At 49.4% G+C, this 12,278-nt stretch overlaps 1 protein-coding gene across 3 annotated transcripts in view; it reads left to right on the forward strand.

The window, feature by feature from the left end:
• The window catches only part of LOC139234044 (ADAMTS-like protein 5), a 60,094-nt gene that overhangs the window by 31,928 nt on the left and 15,888 nt on the right, over positions 1 to 12,278 (forward strand). For all 3 annotated transcript variants that reach the window (XM_070864911.1, XM_070864910.1, XM_070864912.1), the window contains 3 exons: positions 7,326 to 7,449; positions 7,674 to 7,757; positions 10,618 to 10,781. In XM_070864911.1, the coding sequence (XP_070721012.1) occupies positions 7,326 to 7,449; positions 7,674 to 7,757; positions 10,618 to 10,781 (372 nt within the window). The remainder of the gene's footprint in view (positions 1 to 7,325; positions 7,450 to 7,673; positions 7,758 to 10,617; positions 10,782 to 12,278) is intronic.

Genomic DNA, 12,278 nt, shown 5'->3' on the forward strand with positions numbered 1-12,278 from the left:
GGTTGAGAGCCAGAGGACACAGATTTAAGGTGATTGGCAGAAGAACCAAAGGCGACAAAAGAAAAAACTTTTTTACACAGCGAGTGGTTAGGATCTGGAATGCGCTGCCTGAAAGGGTGGTGGAGGCAGACTCAATCACGGCTTTCAAAAGGGAGTTGGATAAGTACCTGAAGGAAAAAAAATTGCAGGGCTACGGGGAAAGGGCGAGAGGGAGTGGGATGAGCTGAGGTGCTCTTGCAGAGAGCCGGCACGAGCTCGATGGGCCAAATGGCCTTGTTCTGTACTGTCATCATTCTATGATACTATGATTATCACATTGCTGTTTGTGGGAGCTTGCTGTGCGTAAATTGGCTGCCGTGTTTCCCACATTACAACGGTGACTGCACTTCAAAAGTACTTCATTGGCTGTAAAGTGCTCTGGCTCGCACTGAGGTGGTGAAAGGCGCTGTAGCAATAAAAGTTTTTTTTAAATTTACATTCTGGGACCTGTTCCACATCTTTAATTTCTGTTCTATTTTTTATCAAATAAGTGAGTTAATTCTAGAAAGATATTATCACTGAGAAACAGTTAGTACAAAAGGTCAGGGCTGGGGTCAGGGGCAGCTCACTAGCCACAGACTAACTGAGAAAGACACAGGTTTTTCGATACAAGGTCACGGTGACTCTGCCTGGAATGTAAGCTCAGTCTGTGCAGCCTGTCATCATTAGCCCTCTAATCCCCCATTATCATTCTGTTGAATCTGCGCTGCACCCCCTCCATAGAATCAGAAACATTTACAGCATAGGAGGCCACTTCAGTTCATCGTGTCCCCACCGGCCAACAAAGGGCTATCCAGACTAATCCCACTTTCCAGCTCTTGGTCCGTAGCCATGTAGGTTATGGCACTGCAAGTGCACATCCAAGTAAAATATCCTTCTGAGCTGCGGTGCCCAGAACTGAACGCAGTTAGTCCAGACAGGGTCTGACCAGGGTTCTGTACAACTGAAGCATCACTTCCTCCCATTTGAATTCCAGTCCTCTTTGAGATAAAGACCAACACTCCATTTGCATTTTTCATTACTGTTTGTACCTGTTGTAATGTATGCTCACAGGTTTGTAGAGCTGTTGAGTTGGGAGTGGCTTAGCCAGTCATATGATGTGCACAAAACTCAATAAAACCCCAAGCCAGTTGGGTTCGGGGGATCCACGATGAGGTATGCAGTTGTGAGTCTGGTGGATGAACTGGTACATAACACCATAAGAAATAGGAGCAGGAGTCGGCCATACAGCCCCTCGAGCCTGCTCCGCCATTTAATACGATCATGGCTGATCCGATCATAGACTCCGCTCCACTTCCCTGCTACTCTCCATAACCCCTTATTCCCTTATCGTTTAAGAAATTGTCTACTTCTGTCGCAAATTTATTCAATGTCGCAGCTTCCACAACATCTCTGAGGCAGCGAATTCCACAGATCCACAACCCTCTGAGAGAAGACATTTCTCCTAATCTCAGTTTTAAATGGGTGGCTCCTTATTCTAATATTATGCCCTCTAGTTCTAGTCTCCCCTATCAGTGGAAACATCCTCTCCGCATCCACCTTGTCAAGCCCCCTCATAATCTTATACGTTGCGATAAGATCACCTCTCATTCTTCTGAATTCCAATGGATAGAGGACCAACCTACTCAACCTTTTCTCATAAGTCAACCCCCTCATCTCTAGAATTAACCTTATGAACCTTCTCTGAACTGCCTCCGAAGCAAGTATATCCTTTCATAAATATGGAAACCAAAACTGCACGCAGTATTCCAGGTGTGGCCTCACCAATACCCTGTACAACAGTAGCAAGACTTCCCTGCTTTTATACTCCATCCCCTTTGCAATTAAGGCCAAGATACCATTGGCTTTCCTGATCACTTGCTGTACCTGCATATTAACCTTTTGTGTTTCATGCACAAAGTACCCCCAGGTCCCGCTGTACTGCAGCACTTTGCAACCTTTCTCCATTTAAATAATAACTTGCTCTTTGATTTTTTTTCTGCCAAAGTGCATGACCTCACACTTTCCTACATTATACTCCTGTTGTGTATCTGTAAAGCATGCACCATCACGTTCCACCACCAGGGAGCTCATCCCCTGAAGTCCCAAGGTATCCCAGCATCTATATAAGCCGGCCCCTAAGGCCTGTTCCTCACTTTGGTGTGTCTTATTAAAGACTGAGGTCACTGTTACTTTAACCTCCCTGTGTGCAGCCTCATCTGTGTTAGGAACACAATAACTGGCGACGAGAATATGAATCCAACGCAAAGATGCAGCAAACTGTGGGCATCCTGGAGAAGTTCTCGGAGGGTGAGGACTGGGAAGCCTATGGCTAGACCAGTACTCTGTGGCCAACGAGCTGGACGGAGAAGGAAGTGCTGCAAAAAGGAGAGCGGTCCTCCTCACGGTCTGCAGGGCACCGACCTACAGCCTCATGAAGAATCTTCTGGCGCCGGTGAAATCCACAGATAAGTCGTATGAGGAGCTGTGTACACTGGTTCAGGAGCATCTTAACCCGAGGGAGAGCGTGCTGATGGCGAGGTATCGGTTCTACACGTGCCAGCGATCTGAAGGTCAGGAAGTGGCGAGCTACGTCGCCGAACTAAGGCAACTTGCAGGACAATGTGAATTTGATGACTACCTGGAGCAAATGCTCAGTGACTTTTTTGTACTGGGCATTGGCCACGAGACCATCCTACGAAAACTTTTGACTGCAGAGATACCGACCCTCAGTAAGGCGATAGCACAGGTGTTTATGTCTACCAGTGATAACACCAAACAAAGCTCTCAGCACACAAGTGCTAGCAATGTTCATAAATTAACTGGAACTGTGTTTGCGAGCAGAAATGTACAGGGCAAAATCCACGAGTCTGCAACTGCCAGATGACTCAGAGTCCCCAACAAAGAATGAATGCAAGGCAATTCACATCTTGTTGGCATTGTGGAGGCTTCCATTCAACCTATTCATGCTGCTTCAAAGGGTATGTTTGCAAGAGCTGTGGATCAATGGGGACCTCCAACGAGCTTGCAAACGAGGTGCATGCTCTGAAAAACCTGCTAACCACCACGTGGCAGAGGAAGATCGGTCCATGGTGGATCAAAGCAATTTCGAGCCTCAGAGAGCGGAGGCAGATGCTGAAGTACACGGGGTGCACACATTTTCGACGAAATGTCCATCTATAATGCTAAACGTAAAATTGAATGGCTTACCCGTAGCCATGGAACTGGACACTGGCACTAGCCAATCCATCATGAGTAAAAAGATGTTTGAGAGACTGTGGTGCAACAAGGCATTCAGACCAGCCCTGAACCCCAATCACACAAAACTGAGAACGTACACCAAAGAGCTTATCACTGTCCTGGGCAGCGCATGGTCAAGGTCACCTATGAGGGCACGGTGCACGAACTGACACTCTGGATTGTCCCGGGCAATGGCCCCACACTGCTTGGAAGGAGCCGGCTGGGCAAAATCCGTTGGAACTGGGATGACATCCGAGCGCTATCACATGTCGATGAGGCCTCATGTACCCAGGTTCTTAACAAATTTCCTTCCCTTTTTGAGCCAGGCATTGGAAAATTTTCCGGGGTGAAGGTGCGGATCCACTTGGTCCCAGAGGTACGACCCATTCACCACAAGGCGCGAGCGGTACCTCACATGATGAGGGAGAGAGTGGAAATCGAGCTGGACAGGCTGCAACGCGAGGGCATCATCTCCCCAGTGGAATTCAGCGAGTGGGCCAGCCCGATTGTTCCAGTACTCAAAAGTGATGGCACAGTCAGGATTTGCGGCGATTATAAAGTAACTATTAATCGTTTCTCGCTGCAGGACCAATACCCGCTACCTAAGGCAGACGACCTATTTGTGACGCTGGCAGGAGGCAAGATGTTTCCCAAGCTCGACCTCACTTCGGCCTACGTGACGCAGGAGCTGGAGGAGTCTTCGAAGGGCCTCACCTGCATCAACACGCACAAGGGACTGTTCATCTACAACAGATGCCCGTTTGGAATTCGGTCGGCTGCTGCAATCTTCCAGAGAAACATGGAGAGCCTACTCAAGTCGGTACCACACACGGTGGTCTTTCAGGACGACACTGGTCACGAGTCGGAACACCGCCGAGCACCTACAAAACCTGGAGGAGGTCCTCCAGCGACTGGATCGCGTAGGGCTGCGGCTGAAGAGGTCGAAATGCGTCTTCATGGCAACAGAAGTGGAGTTTTTGGGGAGAAAGATCGCGGCGGACGGCATTCGACCCACAGACACCAAGACAGAGGCTATCAGGAACACGCCCAGGCCACAGAATGTCACGGAGCTGCGGTCGTTCCTGGGACTCCTCAATTATTTTGGTAACTTCCTACTGGGGTTAAGCACCCTTTTAGAGCCCCTACATGTGTTATTGCGCAAAGGTGAGAACTGGGTATGGGAAAAAAAAACAAGTAATTGCTTTTGAGAAAGCTAGAAACATTTAATGCTCCAACAAGCTGCCTGTACTGTATAACCCGTGTAAAAAACTTGTGCTAGCATGTGATGCGTTGTTGTACGGAGTCGGGTGTGTATTACAACAAGCTAACGTTGCGGGGAAGTTGCAACCTGTCGCCTATGCTTCCAGGAGCTTGTCTAAGGCCGAGAGGGCCTACAGCATGATTGAGAAAGAGGCATTAGCGTGTGTGTTCAGGGTAAAGAAAATGCATCAGTACCTGTTTGGCCTCAAATTTGAGCTGGAAACCGATCACAAGCCCCTCATATCCCTGTTCGCTGAAAACAAGGGGATAAATACTAATGCCTCAGCCCGCATACAAAGGTGGGCACTCGCGCTATCAGCGTATAACTATACCATCCGCCACAGGCCAGGCACCGAGAACTGTGCGGATGCTCTCACTCGGCTACCATTGCCCACCATGGGGGTGGAAATGGCGCAGCCTGCAAACTTGTTGATGGTGGCGCAGCCTGCAGACTTGTTGATGGTCATGGAAGCGTTTGAAAATGATAAATCACCTGTCACGGCCCGCCAGATTAGGACTTGGATCAGCCAAGATCCTCTGCTGTCCCTAATAAAAAAACTGTGTACTGCATGGGAGCTGGGCCAGCATCCCCGTTGAAATGCAAGAGCCAATCAAGCCGTTCCAGCGGCGAAAGGACGAGCTGTCCATTCAGGCACACTGCCTGTTGTGGGGTAACCGCGTAGTGCGACCAAAAAAGGACAGGAAGACGTTCATCTTGGATCTCCACAGCACACGCCCGGGTATAGTAATGATGAAAGCGATAGCCAGATCCCACGTGTGGTGGCCCGGTATCGACTCTGACTTAAGAGTCCTGTGTGTGGCAATGCAGAGAGGCACCACTAAGTTTGTGGTCCTGGCTCTCCAGACCATGGTCTAGGATCCATGTTGACTATGCGGGCCCGTTTCTCAGTAAAATGTTCCTGGTGGTGGTGGATTGAATGTGAAATAATGTCAGGAAGCACTGCCACCGCCACCATTGAAAGCCTGAGGGCCATGTTTGCCACCCACGGCCTGCCTGACATACTGGTCAGTGACAACGAATTTAAAGAATTCATGACCCGCAATGGGATCAAACATGTCACCTCTGCCCCGTTTAAACCAGCCTCCAATGGGCAGGCAGAGTGGGCAGTGCAAACCATCAAACAGAGCCTTAAACGAGTCACAGAAGGCTCACTCCAAACCTGCATGTCCCGAGTACTGCTCAGCTACCGCACGAGACCCCACTCGCTCACAGGTGTGCCCCCGGCTGAGCTACTCATGAAAAGGACACTTAAAACCAGACTCTCGCTGGTTCACCCTAACCTGCATGATCAGGTAGAGAGCAGGTGGCAGCAACAAAATGTAAACGATGGTCGCGCCACTGTGTCACGGGAAATTGATCTGAATGACCCTGTGTATGTGCTAAACTATGGACATGGTCCCAAGTGGATCGCGGGCACGGTGATAGCTAAAGAAGGGAGTAGGGTGTTTGTAGTCAAACTAGACAATGGACAAATTTGCAGAAAGCACCTGGACCAAACGAGGCTGCGGTTCACAGACTGCCCTGAACAACCCACAGCAGACACCACCTTTTTCGAGCCCACAACACACACCCAAAGGATCAACGACACCACGCCGGACCAGGAAATCGAACCCATCACGCCCAACAGCCCAGCAAAGCCAGGCTCACCTAGCAGCCCTGCAGGGCCAACAACACGCCAGCCCAGCGAGGGCACAGCCAACACACCAGAACACATTTGTACCGAGGCAGTCCACCAGGGAAAGAAAGGCTCCCGACCGTCTCACCTTGTAAATAGTTTTCACTTTGACTTTGGGGGGGTGGGGAGTGATGTTGTGTATCTGTAAAGCATGCACTCCCACGTTCCACCACCAGGGAGCTCATCCCCTGAAGTACCAAGGGATCCCAGCATCCCTTGGGAGCACTGTATAGAAGCCAGCCCCTAAGGCCTGTTCCTCACTCTGGAATGTCTTATTAAAGACTGAGGTCACTGTTACTTTAACCTCCCTGTGTGCAGCCTCATCTGTGTTAGGAACACAATAACTCCATCTGCCAAATTTTTGCCCACTCACTTAGCCTGTCTATGTCCTTTTGCAGATTTTTTGTGTCCTCCTCACACATTGCTTTTCCTCCCAGCTTTGTATCGTCAGCAAACTTGGCTCCGTTCCCTTCCTCCAAGTCGTTAATATAGATTGTAAATAGTTGGGGTCCCAGCACTGATCCCTGCGGCACCCCAATGGTTACTGATTGCCAACCCGAGAATGAACCATTTATCCCTACTCTCTGTTTTCTGTTCGTTAGCCAATCCTCTATCCATGTTAATATATTACCCCCAACCCCGTGAACTTTTATCTTGTACAGTAACCTTGTGTAGTGTGATTGTTAAACCTTTGTTAATAAACCAGCTAGTTTTTAATAGCAAAGAGCCCATGAAGCAAATACATTACACCATGTCCACTAGCTTTTTGTGATGTGTGAACAACATTTCCAGTCTACATCCTGAAGCAGGTCTCTGCCAGTACAGGATGATCTCACACAGTCACCGACCCTTACCCCTCACCTTGTGCCCCTCTCCCCACGTCAGGGAATGTTACCGGCTCCTTCTGCACTAGGCACAGCCCAACAGAAACATGGCATCTCTGCAGGTTAACCCATGTCGCAGCAATTCTACCCCATGGACCCCACCCACCGCTCTCAGTACAGGTGCATTCTGATCTCCGAACCCGTCCCTCTCCCGTTCTGGTGATGTCGGGACTGCCAGTGTGTTTCCGCTACTTGCTGATATTATATCTGATCTTTTCTCCCTCAGACGGTGGGCTGTGGTCAGATTCTGGGCTCGGAGGAGAAGGAGGATGCGTGTCGTGTGTGTGGCGGCCGGAACAACACGTGCCAGAGATATCGCAGCGTTTTCACCACCCCGCACCTCACTCCTGGTGATTGCCTGACATTCCCCTAGTGAATGGTTCATCTCCATCCCACGGACAGCTCCTTAACCCGTGTGTGTGTATGTGTGAAAGTATGTGTGTGTATGTGAGAGAGTCTGTGTGTGTGTATGTTTGAGTGTATATGTTTGTGTGTGTGTCTGTGTCTCGGTGTGTATGGGCCGATACCCCTGTCGCTGTATTTCTGATGCTGATGTGTCTCCTTCTCCCCTCAGGTCCATTTGGATATAATGAGGTCACCACGATCCCCGCCGGTGCCACGTACATCAAAGTGACGGAGAACAGCAGCAATTATCTGGGTGAGCAATGATCTACTGCTAAAATTTAAATTTTAAAGTCTGCAACTTACTCCTGACCCCTGACCCCACCTCCAGGTTAGGAGCGAGGTGAACATTGGAGAAACAGTTTGTGACGAGCCTTCCTACCGGCAGGGCTTGTGTGAGCGCCGTGTGATTGTGGAACGTCACAGGGGCAGGATCTGTGTGCGAGTGGGTAAACGTGCAGCGCAGAGTCACCACAATGGTACCACGGATTAGAGGGTTAAATTACTGTTACACTCATAATAAATGGTCAGACCAAGTACTGTGTGTAATGAGCAAGTGTGACCTTAGCTCCTTTATTGCAATTCCAGAGTGCAGGTACCTCGTGGGTGGTCTGCTTATATACTGTGCTCCCAAGGGATGTTGGGATCCCTTGGGACTCCAACAGATGGGCTCTTTGGTGGCCAGGTGTGATGCAGGTTACAAAGGGTTAAATACATAACAATTACGAGGACAGGTCGTGTAGACTGGGCTTATATTCTCTCGTGTATAATGGGGTGATCTAAAAGATTGAAACGTATTTGCTTCATGGGTTCATAGCAACACATTGCTATTAAGAACTAGTTGGTTTATCAGCAAAGGTTTAACAATCACACTACACATTACTAGTTCATCCACCAGGCTCACAACCACCTGCCCCATTGTGGATCCCCCGAACCCAACTGGCTGGTGTTTTATTGAGTCTTGTGAACATCACATGACTGGCTAAGCTCCTCCCACCTCAACAGCACGACAACTATTTTGTTGTGAACAATTAAATCATTAAATCAAGTGCCCCCTGGCTAAAAGAGGGAGGGGGCACTAAAACCAACAATTTAAACAAATTAAACTTAATTAAAATTTGGTTGCCGGGGGTGATGATGCACTCCAGTCCCTCCGGCGCCCACCTCTCGCGGAAGGCCGCGAGCGTACCGGTGGACACCGTGTGCTCCATCTCCAGGGACACACTGGCTTGGATGTAACCGTGGAAGAGAGCCAGGAAGTCGGGCTGAACGACCCCCTCGACCGCCCGCTACCTGGACTGGCTGATGGCCACCTTGGCCGTGCCCAGGAGCAGTCCTCCGAGGAGGCCTTCCGACCTGCCCGCTCCCCTCTGCACAGGGTGTCTAAAGATCAGGAGTGTGGGACTGAAGTTCAACCAGAATTTGAGGAGAAGCCCCTTCAAATATTGGAAGAGAGGCTGCAACCTCGCACATTCAATAAAAACGTGGAACGCGTACTCCTCCAGACCGCAGAAGTTACAGGCGGCTTGGGAGCCTGTGAACCGACTTAAAAACTTATTGCACGGGACTGCTCCGTGCAACACCCTCCAGGCCAAGTCCCCAATAAATAAAGGGAGGACTCCCGCATAGAGAGCACTCTAATAGGGACCCCCGCCTCCTCCGGACGGCAAGATGGTACGTCATGGTGTGTCCGGACGGCAGACAAGGATGGCAAAGTGGAGAGTGTGCAAGAGCAGCCCATACAGGAACCCCCTCTGCACAGTCAACAACTCTACAACTCTTTTGGGTTGAAGACAAAATAAACAGTAAATCAAAGTGCCCCCTTATTAAAAGGGGCGGGGGGGGCACACACTCTAAACACTTTTCAAGTGCCTTTTTTTGTTTTTTTTGGGGGGGGCTTGTGTTTTTTTTTGTGGGTTTTTTGGGCACTACAACTCTTTTGGAGTAACCAAAATAAACATTAGTTCAAGTACCCCCCAATCTAGGGGACACTCCAGACACTTTTCAGCTGCCACTTTTTTTTTAAATGTTTTTTTTTGTTTTTCGTTATTTTTGGGGGGGCATTAAAACCATATATTTTACAAGTGCCCCCTATAAAAGGGGAGGGGGACACTAAAACCGGCAATTAAAACAAATTAAACTTTAAAACATATAAAATCAAATTAAAATTTGGTTGCCGGGGGTAACGATGCACTCCAGTCCCTCCGGCGCCCACCTCTCGCGGAAGGCCGCGAGCGTACCGGTGGATACCGCATGCTCTATCTCCAGGGACACCCTGGCCCGGATGTAGACGCGGAAGAGAGGCAGGCAGTCAAGCTGACGACCCCCTCGACTGCCCGCTGCCTGGACCGGCTGATGGCACCCTTGGCCGTGCCCAGGAGCAGTCCTACGAGGAGGCCTTCGGACCTACCCGCTCCCCTCTGCACAGGGTGCCCAAAGATCAGGAGTGTGGGACTGAAGTGCAACCAGAAATTGAGGAGCAGCCCCTTTAAATAATAGAACAGGGGCTGCAACCTCGTACATTCAATAAAAACGTGGAACACGGACTCCTCTAGACCACAGAATTTGCAGGCGGCCTGGGAGCCCGTGAACCGCCTTAAAAATTTATTGCATGGGACTGCTGCGTGCACCACCCTCCAGGTCAAGTCCCCAATAAATACAGGGAGGACTCCCGCATAGAGTGCACTCCATCGGGGACCCCCGCCTCCTCCGGACGGCAAGATGGTACGCCATGGTGTGTCCGGACGGCAGACAAGGATGGCAAAGTGGAGAGTGTGCAAGAGCAACCCGTACAGGAATCCCCTCTGCGCAGTCAACAACTCTACAACTTTTTTGGGTTGAAGACAAAATAAACAGTAAATCAAAGTGCCCCCTTATTAAAAGGGGCGGGACACACACACACACTCTAAACACTTTTCAAGTGCCTTGGCGGGGGGGGGGGGGGGGGGAGGGTTGTGTTTTTTTTTGGGCACTACAGACCTGTGAGTATACTCACAGGTGCATACATTACAAGAGTCGGTCTTTAGCCTGAGGATCGGTGTCGTGCTTCACAAGTACTTTAGTTGAGCCCACTTCGCACTGGTGAATCTTTGCCTCTCCTGTTGCACCCCGCACAGTGTTACAGAACAGAAACTACAGCTACATCATCAACGGGAACTGGGTCATTAACTGGCCGGGGACATATGCTGTGGCCGGGACCAAAGTCCATTACAGACGCTCAGCAGATCATGGAGAAAGTTTGGAGGCGATGGGGCCCACCAAAGAGGATCTGCACCTGATGGTAAAATTAATAATCGTGAACAATCGGAACAAACGTTGCACAAAATGTATTGTTTGTGGTAAAGTTTGCCCCTTCACTGTGTTGAAATGGAGACTCATAAGGATGTAAGAACACAAGAAATAGGAGCAGGAGTCGGCCATTTGGCCCCTCGAGCCTGCTCCGCCATTCAATAAGATCATGGTTGATCTGATCTTGGCCTCAACTCCATTTCCCTGCCCGCTCCCCATAACTCTTGACTCCCTTATTTTCAAAAATCTGTCTATCTCCACCTTAAATATATTCAATGACCCAGTCTCCACAGCTCTCGGGCAGAGAATTCCACAGATTCACGACCCACTGAGAGAAGGAATTCCTCCTCAGCTCCGTTTTCAATGGGTGACCCCTTATTCTGAAACTATGCCCCATAGTTCTGGATTTCACCACGAGGGGAAATATCCTCTCTGCATCTACCCTGTCAAAGCCCCCTCAGAACAGAAACATAGAAAGATAGAAAATAGGTGCAGGAGCAGGCCATTTGGCCCTTCGAGCCTGCACCGCCATTCAATATGATCATGGCTGACCATGCAATCTCAGTTATCTGAATTGCGGCAGATTAGGAAAAGGGGAGATGCAACGAGACCTGGGTGTCATGGTTCATCAGTCATTGAAAGTTGGCGTGCATGTATAGCAGGTGGTGAAGAAGGCAAATGGTATGTTGGCCTTCATAGCTAGGGGATTTGAGTATAGGAACAGGGAGGTCTTACTGCAGTTGTACAGGGCCTTGATGAGGCCTCACCTGGAATATTGTGTGCAGTTTTGGTCTCCTAATCTGAGGAAGGAAGTTCTTGCTATTGAGGGAGTGCAGCGAAGGTTCACCAGACTGATTCCAGGGATGGCTGGACTGACATATGAGGAGAGACTGGATCAACTGGGCCTTTATACACTGGAATTTAGAAGGATGATATGGGATCTCATAAAACATATAAGATTCTGACGGGACTGGACAGGTTAGATACGGGAAGAATGTTCCTGATGTTGGGGAAGTCCAGAACCAGGGGACCACAGTCTTAGGATAAGGGGTAGGCCATTTAGGACCGAGATGAGGAGAAACTTCTTCACGCAGAGTTGTTAACCTGTGGAATTCCCTACCGCAAAGAGTTGTTGATGCCAGTTCATTGGATATATTCAAGAGGGAGTTTGATATGGCCCTTATAGCTAAAGCTATCAAGGGGTAATGAGAGAAAGCAGGAAAGGGGTACTGAGGGAATGATCAGCCATGATCTTATTGAATGGTGGTGCAGGCTCGAAGGACCGAATGGCCTACTCCTGTACCTATTTTCTATGTTTCTATGTACCCCACCCCTGCCTTCTCTCCATATCCCCTGATCCCTTTAGCCGTAAGGGCCACATCTAACTCCCTTTTGAATATATCCAATGAACTGGACTCCACATCTTTCTGTGGCAGAGAATTCCACAGGTTCACAAGTCTCTGCGTGAAAAAGTTTCTCCTCATCTCAG

This window comes from Pristiophorus japonicus, chromosome 21 (genome assembly GCF_044704955.1).
Source record: "Pristiophorus japonicus isolate sPriJap1 chromosome 21, sPriJap1.hap1, whole genome shotgun sequence".
NCBI lineage: Eukaryota > Metazoa > Chordata > Chondrichthyes > Pristiophoridae > Pristiophorus > Pristiophorus japonicus.